This window comes from Pygocentrus nattereri, chromosome 15 (genome assembly GCF_015220715.1).
Source record: "Pygocentrus nattereri isolate fPygNat1 chromosome 15, fPygNat1.pri, whole genome shotgun sequence".
Classification (NCBI taxonomy): domain Eukaryota; kingdom Metazoa; phylum Chordata; class Actinopteri; order Characiformes; family Serrasalmidae; genus Pygocentrus; species Pygocentrus nattereri.
In genome coordinates this window covers 29,278,385-29,302,974 of record NC_051225.1, presented here as the reverse complement: position 1 = coordinate 29,302,974, position 24,590 = coordinate 29,278,385, and the positions used below count along the sequence as shown (strand labels likewise).

Sequence of the window (24,590 nt, the reverse complement as noted above, 5' to 3'; positions counted from 1 at the left end):
GTGCAATCGTGTTCCATGACCAATGTTACTGATACACCTTGAGGGAACCACCCCAGTGACAAGAGTAACAGTAACAGTTTGGTACCTTTAATAACTGTTCTGTTTTGTTCTTTCAACCCTTGACCTGCTACAAACATTACACTTTGAGCAAGTTTTTTCTAGAACTATAAATCCAAGTCAACAGTTTTTAAATCCTTATTTTTAAAAAATGTATTGTATATTTTATTTACATGTGACCAGACTGTGAGCAAAGACTAAAACATTCACTGCTTGAACAATTAAACGTCTCTGTGGCGTCAGTAAGCTGTGCAATTTATATGAATCACTGAGATGTTTTGTTGATGTAGTGCTTTTGGCATCCAGCTGCCTGTGGAAACATGCCCAAGTTTCAGCACACCAGATCAGCTATAAACCACGCTTGGAAAATACAGGAGCATTTCAGAACAGCAGGCTGTGGAACGAAGAACCTGCTGAATGAGAGTCGTCCTGCTATGCCAAAACTACTCTTCTCGAAGATAAGGATCTATGAGTTTAAGGAGCTCATTCGAAACAAGAAGCAAGTCAAAACGTAAAAGATTTTCATTTTTCTTGAGGCATTAAGATGATGGGAGAGGACAGAATAGTAAATGAGGATTGGTGTGAGATTAGCCGGATGTGCCAGCCAGTACTTTTTCATCATGTGCCAGTATGAAGAACATCAAAGGCAGAAATATTTTTATATGAGGGCTCACATCACATGTGACATTTGTGTCTTGCTTTCTTTAGACTGGACGTTCTCCTGAGCAGAAGGAAGCAGAAAAACGATATCAGATGTTTTTTAGTCCAGAAAATTACTCTCCCATCTGATGCTGATTCTCAGTAAGTTTACAGCTGATGTTCTTGACTGTGACATATTTAGGCAGCACTACATAACAAAATGAATGTGAAAGAGAGCCTCTTCATATACTGAACTGTGACTTTGGAGATCTGCAATTTCTTCTGTTCTATCCTAGCCTTCAAGAGGATGACATACTCAAGCCAAAGCTGGAGAAGCTGTTGGAGGACAAATGTAAGACCATAAAACCCTGTTTTAAAACACTGTTTATAGCTATAAAGTTTGGAAGATTACACATGAAGTCTATAATGACAGCATCTCTCTTCCAACAGGCTACCTTGCTGCCTTTCGTGCTTTTCTCCAGTCAGAGTTCAGCGAAGAGAACGTTGAATTCTGGTTAGCATGTAAGGAATACAAGGAGGCCACATCGTCCAGCATGCTCCCCAAAAAAGCAGCAGAGATCTACCACATGTTTCTTGATCCTATGGCTCAGAAAGAGGTCAGTAGAGGAATCTGCCTGAGTCATGTTTTATGCATAATCTGAGTGGAAGCCGTAGTCAAACACAGCCCATTCATTCCAGTCACATCCTATTACTACTCTAAAAGTTACATGTTTACGGGCCACTTTATTAGAAACAGCTGGGGTACAGGCCTTCAGTTTCAGGTCAGGTCACTATTGTAATATAAAATGTGCGATAACTTTTGCACAGGCTGTCTTTCACGCCTTTTCCCAATAATGTGTAAAACGAAAAACAGCAAGTAAGTAAATTTTCATAAAAATGTGCAGAAGTGTGTGAGTGATGCCACAGAAGAAGGTTCCTAAAGAAACTTTCACTAAATGGTGAATAACCTTTCTAGTTTTTAAGTTTTAATGGGAATTCTATATTTTCTTTTAAAACAACTGCATAATTAATGAATTAAGTTCATTCATTGGTCTGATGTGAAACCAGTGGTTTTAGGAAGAGTTGAAAAGCTCACAGGAAGCCATTACATGAAATGGTTTTATAAAATATATATATATATATATATATATATATATATATGGTGCCTGATGTCTGAGGCACTATATTAAAATGTTTTCAAAAAAAGAAAGTTTTTTGTTCTTAAATTTTTAAATTTTAAAAATACATTCCTGGTGGAGAGGCACTTGTGAGGCAAAGTAGGGCCCAAAGAAATTTTGTTTTTCAGATTTTCCACCAATTACTATTAGCATTACACATAAAAACCCCAAAGACACATGTTCACTGATCATTCTGGATAGTAAATAAAATGGCAACATTTGTGCTCGAGACGTGGTGACCCCTGGTTCTTATCGACGGCACCAATAAAAAAAAATCTGACTGTAAATTTCTCTGCAGAGCCCCCTTTCACATCAAACCACTCTGAATGACTTTGGTTACAATATGATTTAATGTTTGAACCAGAAAAAGAATATAACCTGGTTCGCGTAAGACAAACAACAATAATCTGTTTTACATTCTTATAAAAGATGGTTACTCAAGGGTGCTTTGGTAAAGAAAATGGTTCTATGTAGAATTAGATATCTTTTGATGTTTAAAGGGTTCTTTGCACCATGAAAGGGTTCTTCAGACTGAAGAATGTGCTGTAGATAAGGGTTATTCAACCACTGGGCCGAGGAGCAACCCTTGGTGGTTAGTGGACCTATATTAGGGTGAGCCAGTGGTCCATTGTGGGCCTGAACTGGCACTTTGTCATAAAAATCAGTGTAAAAAATAATTGACTTAAACAATGAAAAACATTTTCAGCCAGTTAACAACATTACTATAAGCAATAACAGTGCCGTTAGATGTTTGGGGCCGCACATGAGCTACAATGGCTAGATCAGCGCTGATCCGGCTCCTTCTCGTGCGGCTTTTACAATCCCCAATCCCAGTTACGCACGGGGTTGATGGGATTACCCTGGCACCTGTACCGTGACAAAAAGGCAGCTTTGTCAGTTTTTTGCCACTTCGCCTCTAGAAAAACCTGACCTTTCAGTTGTCCACTGGCACCAATATTCTGCTGATATTTCATGTTCACTGATGCACATCACATATTGCAGTTTAGAGTAGGACCTCCACATATAACTGTGTTGAACATTTCCCATAAATGACATTTTTAAGCAAAACTGTGGAGTCTTCCAATGATAAACAGGTGGGCCTTGAGGTGGAAAAGCTTGAGAACCTGCTGTAGATGGTTCTATATAAAACCTTTGAAGAATGGTTTTATATTGTGTTCTTTTACTGTGACAATATTAAGCTTGTAACAATAAGTTTTTTAAAAGGTTCTATATAAAACCATCAGCAGAGTTTCTCAACCATTTTTACCTCAAGGCCCAGCTGTAGACGGTCCTTCAAGCTTTCTAGTGCAAAACAGGTGGGCTTTGAGGTGGGAAAGGTTGAGAACCTCTGCTATAGATGGTTCTATGTAGAACCTTTTAAAATGGTTCTTTTATTGCAACAATGTCAAGCTTGTAACAACAGAAGAACACTATAGAACTCTACATTGGTTCTATAGAACCTTTTACAGTACATTTGCCCTTTAATCATGCAAAGGCTTCTTTGAGTGTTCACCGTTCCATCTAGAAGCACTTTCTTTACTAAAGAACCCTTGAAGAACCATAATTTTTAACTGTGTAGTATTTGGCATTCAGTGAACTGAAACTTTAAGGCAACCAGGTCACTTACTTTTTTTAATGAAAACAATCATTTTTTATAGTGTAGAACCCACACATCCAACCTAGATCCATCTCAAAGAACCTTTTTTAACCTTGTTTTTAAGAGTGTAATCCATAGAATGATCCAGTGTACTGTTTCTGCTGAAGTGTTACTTGGTCTTCTCACTCTTCTTCACTAATTTGGGCCATGTGCTGTTTTTACAGGTCAACATTGACTATCACACACGTGAGAAGATCAAGAGGTCCATAGTGAATCCTGATCCATGCTGCTTTGATGAGGCTGAGAGACTTGTGTTCAAGCTGATGGAGAGAGACTCCTGTCCCAGGTTCCTGAAGTCTGCGGCCTACCAGAACGTCAAAAGGAAAGCCTTGGGCATAGGGACCTTCCACCAAAAGATCACTTCTTGAGTGAAAACGAAAAGCAACAGCGCGTCATATCAGGTCATGACTCCAGGAAGTGTCTGGGACGAGGATTTATGCACGTGGCTTAAGGGGAATTACTGAGGAGAACAGAAAGTATACAATGTGTAGAGATCCTATATGAAATGTTTCAACAGTTAGTACAATAGTAAGGGGTGAATGAGTGGACATGTTTTATAAATTGTCAGGAGAGGATCTGCAATAAAAGATGGAAAAAAAAGATGTCACATTTATTACATGTCACAAGAATCCTTTTCTTAGGATACAGTAGTTACATTGTTAATCATGTAGACTATTGGTTTACCACCAGTAATTATAGTGACTAGCATAACTGTTGCGTACCCGAGACCAATGGTTTGGTGACACTGATTATAAACTGCGTCAACCATGCAAACATAAACAGCAGTCAGACTATATTTAGAGGTCTTATGACATTGACTAATTATGAGCAGGTAAGAGACTTTGAGGAGAACTTTTCCACCGCTGGAGTGCAAGTTTTGTTTTGGTCACATGCCTGATCCGGGTTAATTGGTGCTGAGACAGGAGTCGGGCGACAGTGTCAGGAAAGATGAAAACGAGCCACACTACTGCTTGACCTTTTTCTGAAAATGGCTTACTTCTTGCAGTCCCAAACTTAAAAAGGCAATTCTCAAGTGCTAAGAATATCTTGTTTGACTGACCTCTAATTCTACCCACAGAGTGAGATGTCATCAGTAGTTTAATCCGTGGCAAATCACCCTTAATACATCTCCTTCTTGGGAAAAAGTAATCTGATCAAGGCACTACTGTTTTACTGGAATCCTCTTGCTAATGAATAAGCTTGCTCTTCTGCCTAATTGAAAAATTACTGAGCACTTATTGAATTAAAAGTGTAAGTATTTTACATTTATCCCCAGTACATCTTGTCCCCATGCATCGTTTAGAGTAGTGTCGAACCATGGCTATTAGAGTAAGGCCTTCAGTTTGGGCCATAAATGTCCAAACTCAAAACAAAAATGAGGGAACTCAAACACTTCTAAAGCACAATGCTAATTTTTGTAAGCTTATTCTATGAGATTCCAGTAGTATATTAGTGCTAAGATAACAGTAATTAACATGAACTTTGTTGGGGAAATCTGAAGCTTGTGAAACATATTTCATGTTTTATTTCAATCTTGTAACAGACATATTAATATATGTTTTATCTTGTAGATGGTTTACAGCAACTCTTTCAGAACCCTGACAAAGAGCTGCTACTGTTTTTCATTTCCATCTGGCCGAAACACATTACTAGGCTATCACTCATAGTCAGTATTATGATGTATTTAGGACTTCTATTAAGGCTAGAATGACTTGGACCCATCCAAGTAATGATGAGTTGTTTCCATTGTCAATTCCTGATTATGTTAGTGGATAATCTGACACATTAGGTCTTCTGTTCAGCTCCTGAAGTCCTAACCAGTGGTGTAGTCAGTTGTATACACAGGCAGACTTCATAAACTGACTTTTTTACCAGTCTGTTTCTACTTACTTTCTTTCTGATGAATTAATGCATATCTCCACTTATTCCACAGTATTCTACTGCATCTAACAAGTCAAGGTGAGGCAAAACATAATCCATGAGTTTTAAAATGGTTTGATTGGTTAACGTTTCCATTTCTATGGATATCAGCACTGGATAGCACTGAATTCAATCTCTTCAGTCTTTCATTTCAGGGAAAAATAGATGGATTGTGAATGAAAATTGATAAATAAAGAGTATTGACTGATGTCAACAAAGATGTTATTTTCAGTTAACACATCGGATAAGCACATGAACATGGCATGTTAACTATACTTGAGTAGGGTTCGCTTATGTCAGCTCTGTAAATACAGCAGAATTTGAGCAGTTTTGTATATTATTAGTAATTTAACAACTACTCTTGTAAAATGCTGACCTGCTTTGAAATAAAGCCAGAATATTTGAAACTGAAAGTACACAAGATGTCGCAATTTCAAAAAGAGGTCTGAAAATAAATGCATTCTGATGCTTAACCATGTATTTTGCACTTTTCGTATGTGACTTAATCTGCTCACTATCTTTAATACACTGTTAGAAATAAAGTTTCTGTGCATGTACATTTTTTTTTCGTTCATCAAGGTACAAACAATGTAAATGTTCCCTCAAAGGGAAAACAGTGGTTTTAAGGTCCAATTGTGCACCTTAAATAAGTTTTTCTCAGTGGAAAAGTATGTATTTTTATCTTTTCATAACCTAACATTTTAAAACAGAATAATACAATAAAGGCCTGGAGACCAGATGATGGGGTGTGTGGAGTCAATACAACCTAGAAAATATAGTTTCAATGCATTATGGTACAATTATGTTCCCTGACGTAAGGTACTGGGATGTCCCCATGGGTACCACCCCAGTGAAAAGAGGGGCACTGACCCAGTGACAGTTTTGTATCCTTATTTCTGAGAGTGCACTGACAAGTATCTTATGCAATGCAAACCCATATCAGAAAGAAAAAGGTTCCAGTTTTCCAGTGTTACATATAAAACTGGATTTACAACATAAATAAACAGTAGTATTTTGATATCTCAACATATTTTATATATATATATATATATATATATATATATATATATATATATATATACACTTAACAAGCATTATGATTATATATGGAATAATTTTACAGAAATCAGAGGGCCTTTAGGCCCTGAGGATTCCTGCTGAAACGTAGGGGTGATCCATATGTCTGTTCATGACAAACTACATCACCTTTCATCACAATATCCTTTTCCATCAGTACTTCAAGATCACTAACTGTGTGTTTCATTGCAAAGAGACCATAACTAGTGCTGTTTAATTGGATTTAGAACAGTGCCGTAGGAGATGAATTGCATAAAATCATTGTAATCATTGTTTTTGACAGTGTTTTATAAACGTGGCACTGCACTTTCTTTTATGTCTGTTTCAACTCATCAGAACTAAATACCATAATATGTATTGTGTGCTTTGTGTGAGATTTTTTGCCCCATCAACCACTTTTGCTGAAACGTCAGCACTAATGTCCAGCAGTTCTCTGTAGGTCTCTTTCTTGGTATATACTTATATACAACGGGGAAACAATATTTTTCTGAATCCTGAAAACATTTCTACGTTTTTTCTAACGTCACAAAGTGTCACACAGGTCAATTCTGGGTTGACAGATATCATTAATCGTTTTCTAATTCTTCAACTATCCCAATCTTCTCATGTATTAACGACACTTTCTGACGACAGCTCTTTTTTTCCCCCTAGTTGCTTCATGACCTGATGAGGCAGGACACAGAGCTATAGGGAAATAGACTTGCACAAGAGATGTTGCATGTTGTGACGTGAACTAATTTTCACCAACGTCCTCTCAAACGTATTTGGTGGGTTTTGTGGACTTTCTACACAGCAGTGAAGGTCTTGCCGACCATCAATAATCAGGCCTAACATCAGGTACAACACACAAACCGATCACTGACAATCTGCCACTGTCTCCTTCTGCCAAAATACTGTTGCTATGACAACAAAAGGGAAATGAGTAATACCCTGTGCACTTTGACTTTGTCTGAGGCACAGAATTGCTCAATTGCTTCCAGTGGCGGATTTAATGGTGGCGCGTGCAGAACTGTTGGTTTGAGTCTGCCGATCAGCTGACTTTATTTTGCACATATTGACTCATGGCGCACTGTACATGAGATGTTTCCGACACATGGAGGAGACACGACGTTTGGCGTCAACGCATCACTGGCCATAGCCATTTTTGGCCAACGTGGGCTTAAACCTCACCCAGTGAAATGACCTAGCAGGGATCACCAGCCATGCCTGAAGGCTGGTGTTTGTTCCACAGCATTTGGTACTACAACTACATCACAGTCAAGCTTCATTTGTAGAATTCAGCAGAACTCAACCTTTAAACAAAAAACAAAGAAGTACAGCCAAGGCATGGCAAGGAAATGCACAACTCTACTGGTACAAAACAAATTATTCAAATTTGACCATGAGATACTGTAAATTAAGCTTTCACTTTCCTGAATGGAAAAGACATATAAAATAAAGCATGCAAAGTTCAGTATTTGCTTATCTGCTGCTTTACTGTGCGCACATGCATTTACATGACTAAAAATAAGGCACAACAGCCCATGCTTTGACAGCATGAGCAACGTTGGACTCTAATAGGCTGGAGTATGACAGGCTGGGGTGAAGGGGGGGGTGGGGGAAGAGAGGGGGTGGCAGTTAGAAGGCTTCCTCTTTGCTGTGGTTCGCTGACTTCTCACGAGTGACACCAGCATTTAACAACTCTGGCAGAGCATATAAAGAAAAGGCGGATGCTGGGGGAGACCTGTTGAGCACCAAGTGCAGTATGACCACAAACAAGACTGCAAAGCTGTGGAGTTCCTTTCTCTAAGCTCCTTCCTCTAACATGACCGGCCTAATCTCTGAGCCTCTTGTAAAGCATTTCAACATGGACAAAGATGACTGCAAGAGAAGCAAGAACCTGTAAGTGCAGACTCGACTACAGTCGTACAGAATCTTCGGCTATATCTTGGGATTATGTGTCCATACAGTGGAATACGTTGAGAGTTGTTGCATGGTATCACTGCATGCTGTAGCATAGGTACACATGTGTGAAGACTGAATTATCGACCAGAGCTGACTTTCTCTCCATAGAGGAAAAAGCTTCATGTGCCGACTACAGTGCATGTTCTCCCGCTCATCTGCTCCAGAGAGGTAAGAGTTGGGCTGTCTGTTTCCGATATTAAGATGATTTATGAATGTGAACAGGGACGCTTGAGGTCAGCCTAGAAAGCAGGGAGGGCACGTGTGTATCATGAATGGAGCTAATTTCTCAGATGCTCTTGACATCTTCATACAAAAGCCATAACTCCTAACCTAGTCAAGTAATCAAACCTTTCCTTTTCCAGCAGGCTAAGTTTAGAGGACACACAACAATGGTCCCAGTCTTTGGAACGGCTCCTCGAGTCAAAATGTAAGCATCCTGCTTTTTCTTACATGGTTCTCAATGTCCTTACAATTACCTATTAGTCAAGTAATCAAACTCTTCAACCACAAATGTATCTCCTGTACATTAATGGTGCCTCTGTGTTGGTCCCTCCAGATGGTTTAGCGACATTCCGCACCTTCCTCAAGTCCGAATTCAGTGATGAGAACATAGAGTTCTGGTTGACATGTGAGGACTACAAGAAAATAAAGTCGTCTTTCAGGATGACATCAAAGGCAAAGAAGATCTACGAGCAGTTTGTAAAAGCAGAGTCTCCTAAAGAGGTAAGTCAGCGTCCAGAGGGGAAACCCCATATGCCCTCTTTAAGTACATCACTGCCTGACCATTGTGTCCACACCCTTCAGTTTCTCATTTGCATTGCAGATAAACATTGACTACCACACACGAGAGCAGATCAAGAGGAACGTGAAAAGCCCAACAGTCCAGTGTTTTGATGAGGCGCAGAAGATCGTCTACGGACTCATGGAGCGGGACTCTTATCCCAGGTTTCTGAGGTCTGAGATGTACAGAACTCTTCTGGATTCCCTCGCTGCAGATGCTTCCCGCGGATGAGGGGACAGAGGGAACCTTCTAGCAACACTAAAACTGGAATGACAATGTTTCTTCATGGAGAACCCACTACTAGAGAGGGCCCAGGACCCCCCCTCCAGGAAAGCTGTCCGACTTAAACCCAACTTTGACTCCGGGATCAGAAGAAACTGAATGTGAAAGTGTGGTGCTGCGCCCTGAAGCACTTTCGGGTGGTGACAAATGACATGAAACAAATCAAGCCAAAGCAAGTCTAGGAAAGCTAAAGAAGAAGCCAGTCAACCCTCAAAAGCCTGGAAAAGTGCCCACGGCGCCCTGTTACTCGGAAACACTTCCTGTGCAGATAAGGATGAGGGGCACTGATGCCTGTTTGGTGCTTAGAAAAGCAGTAGAGTGGGCAGAAACACTATCAAGTGATCACAGCACTTACTGTATGTCTTTGAGAGAGAAAGACAGAGACTTTGCGGGGTCTTTATGGACTAACCACATGACTATTAGGAGGAGAAATGATCTCACGAGAACAATTGGCCATGTTTTGGCATCAACGCCGTAACACCGCACAACTGTGTTAAATTAAAGGAATGCATGTTTGTGAAACTAAATCAAAAATAGTGAGGACAGTAGAAACTGTGTCACCGTGTAACAGTGAGGCTGAATGTTTGATCTGTGTAGTTTCATTCAATCACTTAGAACTGTTCAACTGTTTAATTTAACTGCAGATGTAATTAGCTACAGACTATTTATTATCCACAACCGCTGGTTGAATGTTGCTGTGTCCAATGTAACTTCGAAGATGAGGAAATAAAGCTTGAATCTTCAGTGGTCGGCTGCTTTGGTGAATGGCAGTCTTGCAAATGTTGAAAGCCGCATGTCTTGCTATATTTTAGGAACGATCTTTCTTCTTTTACGTAAGGAGATTCATCTGCTGACTTTCAGACTGCTTCTGCGCTCTGGCAGACGCGTCTCGAAACTCACATTTTCTGTAAGACAATTACCCAAGAAAAGGGAACAGCACGGTTTCAGTTCCGCCAAAACAGGGAATTAAGAAAGAAAAGACTTCACGAGATGTAGAACGTTGTGTTTGGCAAAAGTTGTTGTTAGTCATGCGCTCTTGATTTTCTAATCATTTTGCGGTTGCACTCCCACCATTGCAAATTATTAATATTTATTTATCTTAACTGTTCTGTCTTTTTAAAAGTAGGGACTTTAGCTCAGAACTGACAAGAATAGTACATCAAATGATTTGGATCTACACGCGTTTTACTTTATGTACACACCTTATGGACACTAAAAAAGGGAACATAGATGCAGATCCTTATTTACACCATAACCTTTAACAGAATCAGGTGACAAGGCCACTTCCACCTCCGCCCAGAGGAGATGGAGAAGATGATCTTGCTTAAATTAGGTACTTTTAGAATGGCACTAATGGTCTTTGTGACCTCACAGTTTCATAGGTGATATCGCTGCTGTTGGAAGAAAACCTTGCATCGCCATTTTTGACATCATTTGAAAATGCCTGTTACCCTTTATTCTGTATGTGAATTTCATGATGAATGGACAAAAGAAATGACCCAAAATTACTTTGAGAAAACTCTGCTTCCATTGACTTACATTAAATGTAAAGTAGTTTTTTTCCTTCTCCTGTAAAGTTACCATTTTGGAGATACGAGCTTTTGTTCTGAAAACAGTGATATACAAGGAGCATAAAGTGTTAAGTGTTAGTTTAGAATGAATGGCTGATTTCCAGCTGTCTACAATGTACACAAAAAATTTTCTGATTTTTTTTTAACAATCCAAAATGACCTGTCAATGTATACATGTTCTTTGGATATTATTTTGCTTTATAACAACCTGTGTGTACCTCTTAGCCATTCATTTCCTCTTAAAAAATACATTTTAAGCCAAAAATGTATCTCAAAACTATCACAAAGCAAAGCCTCAGACATCAGGCAGTGAGTGAGCAAGAAGACGTCTGGTTCCTATCATCACCATTGCCAACATTTCTGACTTGGTAATGTTTTCTCACAGTAGTGATGATAGGTACCGGGGTGCTCCTATTATCATAAAGTGCAAATTTTCCCATTTTTTTACAATCCAAAATGACCAGTCAACCTATACCCTATGAGCTGTTATAAGATGTTAATAGTGACGAAATGGTGGCAGCAAATCTGCACTGCAAACTTAAATTAGTAGAATTAAATTAGTACTCACTGTATATGAGTTACAGTTGCTTTCTAATTTTCAGGGATCCACACTTCTGCAGCAAGTAAGGTTAACACAACTAGCCTCATTAGTTATGAATGGTTTCTACTGAGCTGGCACAGCTCTACTTTTCCACCTTCGGCTCACTTTTGACTTAGGTTAACTTGAATAAAACATTCATCCATGTGTAACTATTACATTAAATGTATTGTTTTGTATAGTAATTAATTAATGACTTAGATAAGACTAGAATCACCCATTTCTGAGGACTCCCATAGCTGAATGCAAGTTTGCCACTCTGTTGGCATTGAGGGCTACAGGCCGAACTTAGCCTCATAGTGAGAATAACAAAACACATCAAATGATTCCAGACTTCACATTTAATATGAGAGTAGTAAAATATCATTTTGCAGAGAGAATTATATTTATAAATGAGAAAAAGAGGAGTTAATTAACAGAAACTAACTGCTCCAAAGCTTTTCAGGCAAAAACGTCTGTAGGATCTATTCAAATGAACTAATCTTAAGTAAATTTATCTAAGTAAATATGGATTATAAAAGAAAGGGAAATGATAAGTGGTAATAGATTTGTATTAGTCATTCGTGAAAGTTTTTCTTTGGATATTATTTGGTCTTACAACAGCGTGGAAAGCCATTAATCTTTTTTTGTTTTTTTTGTTAAATACATTTCAAACCAAAACCTTATCTCCAAACTATCACAAAACCACGTCTAAGACATCAGGCAGTGTGTTCATAACCACTTTGTTTTCACCCTTCTCATCAGGATGTCTGGTTCCTATCATCACCGCTGTAAACATCTCTAACTTGGTAAGTTTCTCTAGAACGGAACGTTTCACACCGAACCACCGAATGTCTTTTCTGCCTAATTATGCAGAAATTTTGAAAAAGTGGTGTAATTTCCCTTCAAGTGGAAGTGTGTACTGTGAAAAAAAAGCTTGAGTAAGAGGTTAAAACAGTTGCAACACTCTTGCACTTTAGTCAACGTCAGCAACACGTTAAAAATGAATGAGCAATACTGGTACGCAGGTGTATGAAGCTGATTCTGACAGAGATATAAGATCAAATATAAGAGCAAATAATGTGGCTTCATTGACAATGTGATCTAAACTTAGGAGGTGACACTTTGAGTAACAAAACACTACAACTGCCGTGTCACATATGACAAATGAAGCATGAGGACTCTGACAAGCCATTAGAAGAGTGACACAGACACGTGACAGTAGGTCTTTTGGTCTGGATGTCCTTGAGTAAAAGGACTTTCTATATAAATGTAACCTCCTCTTGTAGCTGCACATACAGTAACTGACTTTACACCGTCGAGCACAGTGTGTCTTCGCTTGCTGGGAACTTACAGTGTGCGTAAGGCCCTTCAGAGCATTCTCTGTTTTTGTGGAAACTTGGCAGTGGTCGCAGGGCGAGCCACTTAAGAGCAGGGCGGTTATTTACAGTCCACACATCATAACAGATACTGTAGCTCTCATGGCCACGATGCATAATATATGAACGGCTGGACATTCTGGTCATAATATTTATGGAGCAGAACTTAGTCGGCCTGTTTCAATATTCCAACCCTCTGTGGCTGTTGCTGACGAAAGTGCACTTACACAACTCACAAACCACAATCTCTAAAGAAAACCATCCATTTCCGTTACAGCATGCAAGAAATGATATCTTGGCAAGTGAAAACATCTTAAATCTTGTCAATATTTCTAATATTTCTCATCATGAAGTTGTCGTAGGAATATTAGTCTGAGATTATTTCATGTGCCTGGATATTTACTTGTTTTAAAGAGCCCACATCCTCCACTTTTCTTGTATTGTATTCTTCGCCTCCCACTTACAGTCATGCGCAAAAGATTGAACACCACTGGTCAGTTTACGTATTTGTTGACTATAAGTTAACATCCCCTCTACAGGAAACTCACTTAACAATGACCATCTTCTGCGCAAGTTCTATTTACTTGCTGAGTAAAACATAAAATATAAAAGGTGCCATAACTTTTGCACAGGCCACGTTTTCTGTTTATTTTCCCCAACATTCAGCAAAATAAACACTAGTTGTGCATTAAAATGTAAAGTGTGCTGAGGATGTTTTAACTTATTTATGCTTAGAAAATCAACCAAAAATGTCATTTGACCAAACTTTTTATGACTATATGACATTTATATGGGTTTCTGTGCCAAAAATAAAGCTCATGTTTACTTGTCCACATTTATCCCTTAGAATTGGTTGTTTTTGTTGCAGTACCTTTAAGGCTGATAGATGAACATGAGCTCTGTTCTGGTTGGCCCTGCACTATGCCTTGTTCAAAAAGTAGTCTATGTTGAAACAGGCCTTATAACTTCAGAGTGAATGGGCGGGGCTGAACTGCTGTAGGCTGAATATGCAAATATGTTGCTGTTCAAGTTTGTTTCTGCCGTTAAGTTTTCTTATTGACTGAGGAGTGAATGGCATGTTTTGAAACTGTAATAGTGTTTACGTATTACATCAAACTGTTTTATTTCAGAAGAGTTAGGCCCTAATTTTATGTAGAGATATAGAAAAAAATTGAGAAATTATGCCTGAAACAAGCTGCCATAAGAATACAACCTCTCTAGGTATAACGACTTAAAACATGATGTAAAACATGTCTATAATAATATAATAATAAGGTAAATATTCATATTATTATTATTTTTTCTTTTACAACAATCTTGTAACATCATTTGAGCTCAACCAAATGATATCCAAGATAGGATGCCTCAGATATAAGTTGCACATTATCTACAAAGAACTTAAATATGACTTTTTTGGGGAAATTTTAGAACACGATATCTATTTATTTGCTTAGTTCAACACACTGCAAAAAAGATTTATTTTTATAAATATAACAAAGAAAACAAGTATCTCCAAAATGGTAACTTTTGAAGAGAGGGCAAAAACACTCTTAACTTTTACCACAGGTTTATATAAAGAGATTGTATTCCAAGGAATTTTTGAAGCATTTTTACTGGCCTATTCATTGTGTGTTATGCACAGGCCATGTTTTGGTGTTTTATTTCTTTCCCCAGTGAAGATAGACCGAGCAGATAAACGGTAACAGTGTGTAGAGGATGTGTACTCATATTCATTGCGAAAACCATCAAAATGTAATTTCACTGTTGGTGTTCAAACGTTCACATATGATTGTACAAAAGTCTGAAATGATCATCGGAAGGAACATCTGCTGAAACTGTGTGCTTTTCTTTGCCATCGTGCATCAAACAGGAAAATGATGACAATGATGACACAACAAAAAGGAAGTGGTCACAACTCACAGCATGTTCGCAACTTTTCCAGCGGTCAGACTGGATGATGAGCACGTATATAAATGCTTTTAGGTTATTTAGGTTATTTATATAATTAGTTCTCGTTCTCTTCTGTTTTCCTTTGGCCAGCAACCACAATCACTTGACTTTCTGAATACAGTAACTCACAAGATTTCTTGGTGTTGCACTAAAATCCTGGAACACATTTACAGACTTTGCTTCTCGGCCTTTTAAGACCAAGTGTAGTATCTGCTCTTATCGGTTTAATATCTGATACATCCTCTATATGAGGGCTATACATTAAGTTGATTTTTAGAACAGGGAGACAGAAGAGGGGCTTGCTCCGTCCGCTCCACACATCGACCTAGTATTGCAGTATCTCCGGAGTCGTGCACCTCCTTGCTCCTTGTTAGTATAGTGGTGAGTATCCTTGCCTGTCATGTGGGAGATTGGGGTTTGATTCCCTGATGGGCAGATTGCGCCTTTTTGGGAGGATTCGTGGGCTGGAGGTTAGGGAACTGGCCCTGAAGCCGGGAAGGTCGCTGGTTCGATCCCCAGAGCCGACAGCACGTGACTGAGGTGTCCTTGAGCAAGACACCTAACCCCCAACTGCTTCCTGGGCAAGTGTGCTCACTACCACCCCCCCCCCCCACCCCCCCTGTGTGTGTGTGTGTGTGTGTGTGTGTGTGTGTGTGTGTGTGTTTTGCACCATCATTCTGTGATTCTGGTCTGTTTTCTCTTTTCCACATGGTTTTCTAAACACAGTTACCCAGAGGCAGCCTTGGCTTATCCCTCTCATTAAACTAAAATTTGCACATTTTGTAATGCTCCTGTATGTATCTATGCAAATGTGTGCATTTTCCACAGCACCATCACCCTTAAATGATCTCACCTCTGTGACAGCTACCACATTCAAATCTGCAGCGGAATGAGCTCACTGGCCTGATGGGTGGAAACATGCATATCTTCCCTGCAGGCGCTGACAATGTCTCACCTATACTGCAAACAATGCTCTTGTGTATAAACCTGTATTTCGTGTACAAACAAAGAGCTGGAGTGATTAAATCAGGAGATTAAGATCAGCAGATCACTTGAGCAGAGTTAGGTGCTTTAGCACTGGAATGTTTTTACTCATATGACTACAGCATCTTAATTTCACCTTAAAGCTCCACTCAAGAGTCAATGCAACCTGCGCGTCATTTTTAGGGGCTGTGTCATTGTGTTTTTTGTCTCTAATTCCTTATTTCTTTTAATTTATTTGCATTGAAAAGCCCATCAAACCTCCCTGTTGGACACCATATCAAAATGTTTAGTACCTAAATAAAATACAGCACCGTTTAAATGTCAGAGACCACCTTTCTTTCATTAATTTCCAGTCAAAATGGCCATTAAGTACAAGTATGTTTGTTTCTCAGTGTCAGGAAATGAAGCAGAAAACATTATTTTCAGGAGACTTACTTTCAGTTTTTCAAAGAAATCTGCAGGGATATTTTTCCTTAGCAGAGGTCCAAAGTTCAGTCTTAGAAGTTGGTTACACTTTCTGCTACTTATGATCCAAATAATCCCAAACACATTTTTAAAAAGGAACATTTTGCACCTACATGGCCGTTTTGAGAAGAAATTAAATCATTTTTACGCCGTTGACTATTGGATTCTAATTATTTGCCTGAAAAGAAACATGTATAAAGGACTTTTCATTCACTTTGTAAGTAGAATTCGCTCATGAGATTGCCACCATTAATATAATGCTAATTTTCCCCAGGGCCCCTATGGGCTTTGTAACATTATGTTAGCATCATGCTAGCAGTGGTGTATACCCTTCATGTCATTTGTGTTACGCTCTAGCTTAAACACAGACATGTCAAGCTTACAATGGACATTAGCATAACATATGTCTTTCATGTGTATGCTGTTTTACAGTAAATCTTTCAGTAAAGCAAGCAACCAGTAAGTTTGATGGTATCATGTGGCTATGTAAACTACATATTTAAAAGCTTGGGAGCCAGTAATATGCAGCCAGTGTAGGATATGATATTAAATAATACCACATGATAATAATATCTAAAAGTAGATATAAGAATAAACAATACAATTTCATAACATCTCACTTCTCACTTTTCCCCAGTTTATACTCCAGCTGAGCAGGAATGCTGAGTAGGCCAAACTGTTTTGCTCACATTGTTTAAACCTGGCCATGAGTGACCTGCATCTGTCTCAGAACAACGGGTTATACGTGTCTTTGAATAGCCATTGAACAAAATAGTAAACTTGGCCTAAAACAGAGGCTCTGTTCCCAATGAGGCTATGCTATGCGATCATGACACTTCAAAATCCGAAGACTCTTTCTTCTACCATAACTCGTTATTGAGATCTCTGTATATAAACACAGACTCCTTACAGCAGGATACATTCACACAGCACTGCCATCTGCTTTTCCTACATTTTCAAGCAAATGCAGCAGAACAAATCTTCAGTGGCAACTGTCAGAGCAATGTTTTCCATGTGATGAGAGAACATCTTTTCTGATTGGTCATCACCATCCTGCACTGTTTGCCTGTAGAGCAGAACTCAACCCAAGAACATGTAGAGAGGAAAACTGGCACTAAGTAACCTCTTCCGGGTTTGTCATCGCTAGCGGGCGCTTCCGAACATGTCCAAAATGAATGTATTAATATGGAGCATTTGAGCAAAATTACAGTTTGTAAATGGTTTCACATTTTTATATAAAATAATGGTTTTTACCATTATTGTAAATTGTACATTGTACATTTTTTGTACATTGTAAATCATCATGTAAAAATCATTTGTGACTGTTTTTGGTGTATAAAACTACACAAATGTTATAAATGGAGCTCAGGGGGAAATAAAATGCAGGAAATATGGAGGATTCATTTCTGGATAATTCCAGTTTGTTTTATTACAGCTGTAGTAATAGTTCTAGACTGAAAAAGGTCTCTATAGCCACAATAATAGATTTGGCACGATCAAACAGACAGCAGGTCAAATATTTTCTTATAGATGTTATCAAATATGTCCTTTTTCTGTTTTCATACATGCTAAAGGAGATTAGCTGCAGCGTAAAGTGAGTCATAACTTATCAACTAGCGTTCTCTGGAAAAGAAATGGTAGAATGGTAGAATGCTTCTCAACCAATCAATAGATCACAAGTGTAATAGATGGTTTTTAATATATAAGTATAAAGTAGAGCTAACTAGCCTAAACCAAGCAAATCACTACTTGTGTTAAAGCTACACCTGAGAGTTGGGTGGAAATGTGAAATTACACACAAAAGCAAGTTGGCTATGCTTTGGGCCTCTTCCCTGAGTGGATGAATCTGGTGCTTGTAAGTGCATTGGAAGAGCATTTAAAGAGAGTTTAGTCAAAACGTTACTTCTGAAGATGTATGTGAATTACACACTGTTTTCATCATATCTTTATCAGTTTAATGTTGATTTTGCTTTTGAGATCAAAACATCAAGCTTGAGCCTGTGTGTGGGACATTAACATGGAAAGACATATGACATCATCCTGCGAAATCTGGCTCAATGCCTCAGATTTTTAAATGAAATTTATTTCATAATAATACTTTTTCTTCTTCTTCTTCTTCTTTCGGCTGCTCCCTTTAGGGGTCGCCACAGCGGATCATCTGCCTCCATCTTGCCCTATCCACTGCCTCCTCTACTTTTACACCAACCATCTCCATGTCCACCTTCACTACATCCATTCCATACTCTGAGGTCTACCTCTTCTCCTTCTACCCGGCAGCTCCATCTCCAACATTCTTTGACCAATATATCCACTATTCCTTCTCAACACATGTCCAAACCATCTCAACCTGGCCTCTCTGGCTTTATCTCCAAACTGCTCCACCTTCACTGTCCTTCTGATCTGCTCATTTCTAATCTTGTCTATCCTTGTCACTCCCAACGAAAATCTCAGCATCTTTATCTCCGCCACCTCCAGCTCAGCCTCCTGTCTTTTAGACAGAGCCACAGTCTCCAAACCATACATCATAGCAGGACGCACTACTGTCTTGTAAACCTTCCCTTTCACTCTTGCTGCTATCCTTCTGTCACACATCAGCCCTGACACCCGTCTGCACCCACTCCATCCTGCCTGCACCCTCTTCTTCACCTCTTTTCTACACTGTCCATTGCTGTGGATGGTTGACCCAAGATATTTGAAGTCATCCACCTTTACGACCTCTACTCCTTGCATCTTCATATTTCATAATAATACAATAAGGCTAAGTAGGCTTTACAGGGTAATGCTACTTCTTTCAGTTTGAACAAAAAAATCATACATAGTGCTGCTTTAACAAACCAGTGGAGGTGGAAAATGTGGGGGAAAAAAAACATCCGCCAACAATACATAACTGAGATTCCTGATTCATAAAATGACAGCATTTCAGTATTTCTTAATATCTGGTGGGGTCATGATCCAGCCCAGGGAAAATACATACATGACTTTAAACATAATGTACCTGTATTCAAGCATTAAATGTTGTGCTGAATGTAAAGTAGATCTAAAGTTATTACACTACATGTTGATATAATAAACACACTTCTTACTACACTGAGTGCATTTGAATATGAATGACAGATTAAATGACAGAAATTCCAGAATAAGTATGGATCAACATAGCAAACCACTACACTATACCATAGGTTGGCATAGTGTATCTACCATTATCTATCAGTAAGAGTCCTTGCGCAAGACTCCTAACACTGCCTTGGCGTACCTGTGTAAAATGATCAAATTGAAGGTCGCTCTGGATAAGAGCGTCTGCCAAATGCATAAACATGCCATAAACATGAGCTCTATAAATAAAACATTCCATTAGCCAGGATCAAAAACCAGTTTGTGGGTTGAGAACATTCAGTTATGTTTGAACATGTTTTTTGAGGCGGATATTGCGCTACAGCCATCTCATGGTGCCATACAGATGAGTAAGCGCCTCTTATCTATTGCTTTCATTTCTCCTTATCAAGCACCTCCATAAATGGTGCTGGTAGAACTTTGGGAATATTTGAGAATATTACTGAATGCTATTGAACGTCGGAAAGCTCCCCAAGCATTTAAAAGCATGTAATTGCAAATCTATCGTTTGGGATCAATGTTTTCAACAAAATCATATAATGAAAAGTAAAAAAATTGGTGCTAATGAATGTAATGCAATGATTGTATTGTGAGGTTATATCTCTTCATCTTCAACGACATCACACATTTCAGCTCATTAGTAGGAAGCTGTGAAAAAAGGAGACATTTTAGATAACCAACAGAACTGTAGATGATTCTCTCATGACTGAGAAAGCTGCAAAACACTGAGAATGAAGCTGTAGTCAAATTTGTAACATTCAGAATGTGCTATAATTGAAATGTGGTTATCAAATTTCAGGCACATAATGTATCAAGAAATTACTATAAATAAAGAATTATAGTTCATTATTCATTATATATATATCACTTTTGAACTTCTTGGACTGGCATTTCTATCTACACTGTATGAGTTATCAATGAATAGAATTGCAGCAATTATTAACATGACAACTGAGTGCAAAGTTTTGAATTGTTGGGTTAGTGTAATGCTTGTGTAAGAAGGTTTTATTCAAAGTCATTTTGCACCATTTCTATTGGTCTGTTGCTCACACAACTCAAATCAAAGTTTACAAAAAAGTAAAGACAAGTAAAATAAAGCGATGAGTTAATGGGAAAGTGATCATAAATGCTGACCAGTGTTTTCCACATAATAAATCTAGACCGGAGCTTCCTGAATAAACTTCACGAATATAAATAACCCAACCACAGTTCCTTTAATCTCTACAATTCATTAATAATGCTGAGTTAAATATAGAACAGCCTTTAGCACACCTTCCTTGAGAGTCTAATTTTAGCCCTTGCTCTCTTTGCCAATCCGGCCCAACCCTGGTTTCTGCTGATCTGGAACGGCTCCAAGAGAGGAGTGATCTGACTGAGTATAAAAGCCCAACACGGTCAAGATTTATCCTATCAGCCGTACTGCTTACACAAGGGGAAGATGAGGGACGCGTTATATGAGAAGGACATGTCGTGCTCTGCTTGTTTGAGGAATTCTGGAGGGGCTGTCGAGCCACAAAGATCCACGTGAGTCAGATTTATAGATGTACTTGTGTTTTATGAGAAAAGCTCATATTTTATATATTTTTATGAACATATTTTAGATTTTAACACTTGTCAATGTTGTGGCTCATGGTTTTTGCTTTGCACTGTGTTGCATGTAGAAGCAAGAACTGGAGATCAAGATTAGGAATTTTCCTGAAAACTTCTCCACATGCTCCACCAGCCAAGACACAGAGGAAACAATATAGGTGAGGCTTTGTAAATGTGCTGATTTAACATGGAAAGCATTTAAAGTGTCATAAAGCCTTAGATTTCACTTTGACTTAATGTTATTCAGTAATTTAGGCAAAATTATTTCTAAAAATACACTGAATAAACAAATAAATGACTAGAAGATGTGTTGACACAGCCTACAGTTTAGCCTTTTGAGACTTTTATTTTGGCTAAGAAAAGAAAGTACATTCTTTATTAAACATTATTACAGTCGATTGATTATACTCAGTGCTAACATCCTAAAAACTGGTGCAGTTAATTCACCACCTCCAGGCAGAACTTGTGAGTAAAATTTCCTGTTCTTTATGCAGACCAACCACTGATGAGGTGAACCAGTGGGCGCAGTCTTTGGATAAACTGCTGAGCTGTAAATGTGAGTATGAGTTCAAACACAACATGACAACAAAGACATTCAGGCATTCTTAAGGAGGCCAAAAAGCTAAACTCACAGGTTGAGTTACTCTTCCTCTCCTGTTCTTTACCTTTCCCCAATTCCAGATGGAACAATCGCCTTCCGGCTGTTCATGAAGTCTGAGTTCTGTGAGGAGAACATCGAGTTTTGGTTGGCCTGCGAAGAATTTCGCCACATCAAGTCGCCAACAAAGCGCGCAGCCAGAGCCAAGCGCATTTATAAGAAGTTCATCAAGAGCGAGGCTCCAAAAGAGGTAAGCTTCAGATCGCTGGCTTTACAGTAGTGTGCAAGGGTTTGGGTGTCTCTGCTGAAAAGACATATTTTGTTGATTTTCTAGGTGATAATAGGTCATCATGCCCTCTAGACTGCAAAAAAAATGATACCTTAGCAATGAAAATATCACAAATATAGTCAACATATAGCATATAATGAGATTCTTTCATTTATTTTTAGGCTTTTTACTTATTTAAAATAAGTAATAAAGTAATAAAATAAAATAGACTTATTTTACTTATTTAGACTTATTTAAAGTCATTTTTTTCATATTTTCCATTGGCAGATGGAAGCATTATTTGAAACTAGTATAATGATCAGCCAGGAATGAGACACTTCCAGAAAAAAAATGAAAGATGAATAAAAATAATCTTCAACAATCTTATAATTTTCTTATAACACCCTCATAATTGCACATATTAGATATATTCACTGCATTTAAAATGCTTTCTCTTTCTTAGATATCATTTATTCGCAGTTTAAAGGGAAATTTCAACTTAATGTTGGCATTTTCTGCAAATAATAGCACGCGATTTCTGTTTATTTACTATGACTATATTAACATATTGAACACAATAATAAAACATAAAACATGACCTACTTTTTTGCACAGGAAGGATTTTACTTTTTTTGTGTATACAACCTTAGCAAATGACTGTACCGACTGAAAGCTAAATCGGTCTTAATGATCAGCCTTCAGTTACTCTCTTTATCCCACATGCTAAAGTCTTGTTAAACTCTTCTTGATTTAGATCAACGTGGACTTTAACACGAAAGACGGCATCTTCAAAAGTCTTCACTGTTCTACCCAGTCGAGCTTCATCGCGGCCCAGAATAAAGTCTACGGCCTGATGGAAAACAACTCCTATCCTCGCTTTCTCCAGTCGCAACTCTACACTCAGCTGTGTCAGCTCGCTCAGGGGAGGGAGTGTAAATCCTGGGAGTAACATATTACAGAACGTTTAATCCATTTACTACAAACACAGGGTTCTCTGAGTACCAGAGAAGAACCGTTGTTATTTCCCTACAGCCAGCTGTGAAAGTGAGGAGACTTTTAAAGGTTAATCCTTCTACATCTCTTTAAAGGTTTCTTCTTGATCCTTTACATTATGCTGAAGTGCTTTAAACTTTATAAAGGTTCTTCACATTTAGGGAGCTAAAAGTGGCATTAAAGACTATGCCATTAAGCACAGAAAGCATTCCTTTTTTAAGATTGTACACAAAAGTTCCTAAATGGTTGTTTGGTTTCGAACCTTTACATTAGATAGTGTTTGTTTAAGCTTTAAAAGGTCCTTCACACTCAGATTTGTCGTTTACATTTCTTTAAATAAGCATCCCTAAACTTATTCTAGGGAACTAGACGTGGTTCTTCTATAGTTTCACTCCAAAGAATCCTTTTGGTTACTTTTTACTTTATGTTCTTGTGTTTAAGATGGATAAATGTCTTGCACTATCTTGTGTACATGTTTGTAAATATTTGTAAAATACTTATTTTTTGTCCTTTTTTGCATTCATTAATTTATATTTGGCCATTTACTTATGACTGGTTCAAAAAGTATATGGCTCTTTTTTCTATGAGGAAAATTCTATTTTTCCATCAAATAAAAGCTGTCATTTATAAAGCATTTCACAGTTCTATAGCTGTTGTTTTTGCCATCTGAAGAAGTGGTTGGTGTAGTGGGTAACACCTCTGCCTTCTACACTGTAGACTGGGGTTCAATCCCCACCTGGGTAAGCACCCTACACTATACCAATAAGAGTCCTTGGGCAAGACTCCTAACACCGCCTTCGCCTACCTGTGTAGCAATAATCAAATTGTGTTCCTGTGAAATGTATTTTTTGGTGTTCTGACATGAGTTGGTTTAATTAATATCTAAGAAAAGGATTCCACTGTGACAAATATTTCAGGAAAATATTAACGATTACAGTAAATACAGTAAGGAGAGTGAAATCATGCAATGTCTAATTAGCTGCAGCCAGAGGAAAAACGTCTGTAGCCTGCAGTTAAATTATTTGCATTCCTTTCTAAAAATGGTTAGACGGCTGCAGTAAAACTGTCAGGGATACAGAGTTTCAAAGAATGGCAATATAAACTAATGATGAATGAAGTGATTCTACATCCCGAAATAGGACAAATAAGCGCAAAAAGCAGAGAACTTGCTCTGTGGTGGATAACATACACAGCGCTGCACTGGTGCTACAGGACTTTGTGCTAATCAAAAGAGTTAAGCCAAGATGTTGGAAAAAACAGAAAGAATTCTTCTAAAGATCTTCTAAATCAATCATGTCATGAATTGTCATATAATCATGGACATTTCATTGCAGGCCTTATCACTTTATAAGTTCCCCCCCACCACCCCACCCCCCACTGCACATCCAAAAACAAGAGCAGACCCAAATATGAACCAACCAAACTTACAGTTCTAGTTGTGCTTGAGAGACAGCTGAACCCATAACCACGGTCAAGAAGAGAATGGTCTTTCTAGTCATTTTTATGTCATTCTAAAGTGCCTAACTTGCCTAATTAGCTCCCTTGCATGCTAGTTAGCTTAGCTTATTA

General features: G+C 38.3%; 3 protein-coding genes and 1 non-coding gene across 5 annotated transcripts; all 4 read left to right on the top strand.

Moving 5' to 3' along the window:
- Positions 1 to 455: 455 nt before the first annotated feature.
- si:ch211-117l17.6 (regulator of G-protein signaling 21) lies at positions 456 to 5,929 on the top strand. Its single transcript, XM_017716820.2, has 5 exons — positions 456 to 568; positions 766 to 858; positions 993 to 1,048; positions 1,147 to 1,313; positions 3,696 to 5,929. Exons 1-5 carry the CDS (start codon positions 492 to 494, stop codon positions 3,897 to 3,899), a joined length of 597 nt encoding a protein of 198 aa, XP_017572309.1. The 5' UTR covers positions 456 to 491; the 3' UTR covers positions 3,900 to 5,929.
- A 2,262-nt stretch (positions 5,930 to 8,191) lies between these two features.
- Positions 8,192 to 10,319, top strand: si:ch211-117l17.5 (regulator of G-protein signaling 21). 2 transcript variants are annotated; one of them, XM_017716781.2, is made up of 5 exons: positions 8,192 to 8,409; positions 8,581 to 8,640; positions 8,838 to 8,899; positions 9,029 to 9,195; positions 9,296 to 10,319. In XM_017716781.2, the coding sequence occupies exons 1-5, from the start codon at positions 8,333 to 8,335 to the stop codon at positions 9,482 to 9,484; spliced, it is 555 nt and encodes a 184-aa protein (XP_017572270.1). In that variant the 5' UTR covers positions 8,192 to 8,332; the 3' UTR covers positions 9,485 to 10,319. The 2 variants fall into 2 exon arrangements, with proteins under 2 accessions (XP_017572270.1, XP_017572269.1); XM_017716780.2 differs by having other exon boundaries at positions 8,835 to 8,899.
- Positions 10,320 to 15,187: 4,868 nt separating this feature from the next.
- LOC119265292 lies at positions 15,188 to 15,373 on the top strand. The gene has a single exon (XR_005131568.1). It is a non-coding gene; the product is annotated as a U2 spliceosomal RNA (small nuclear RNA).
- Positions 15,374 to 20,997: 5,624 nt separating this feature from the next.
- On the top strand, positions 20,998 to 23,635 carry rgs2 (regulator of G protein signaling 2). The gene is made up of 5 exons (XM_017716819.2): positions 20,998 to 21,096; positions 21,234 to 21,320; positions 21,657 to 21,718; positions 21,844 to 22,010; positions 22,783 to 23,635. The coding sequence occupies exons 1-5, from the start codon at positions 21,011 to 21,013 to the stop codon at positions 22,975 to 22,977; spliced, it is 597 nt and encodes a 198-aa protein (XP_017572308.1). The 5' UTR covers positions 20,998 to 21,010; the 3' UTR covers positions 22,978 to 23,635.
- Positions 23,636 to 24,590: the final 955 nt, after the last annotated feature.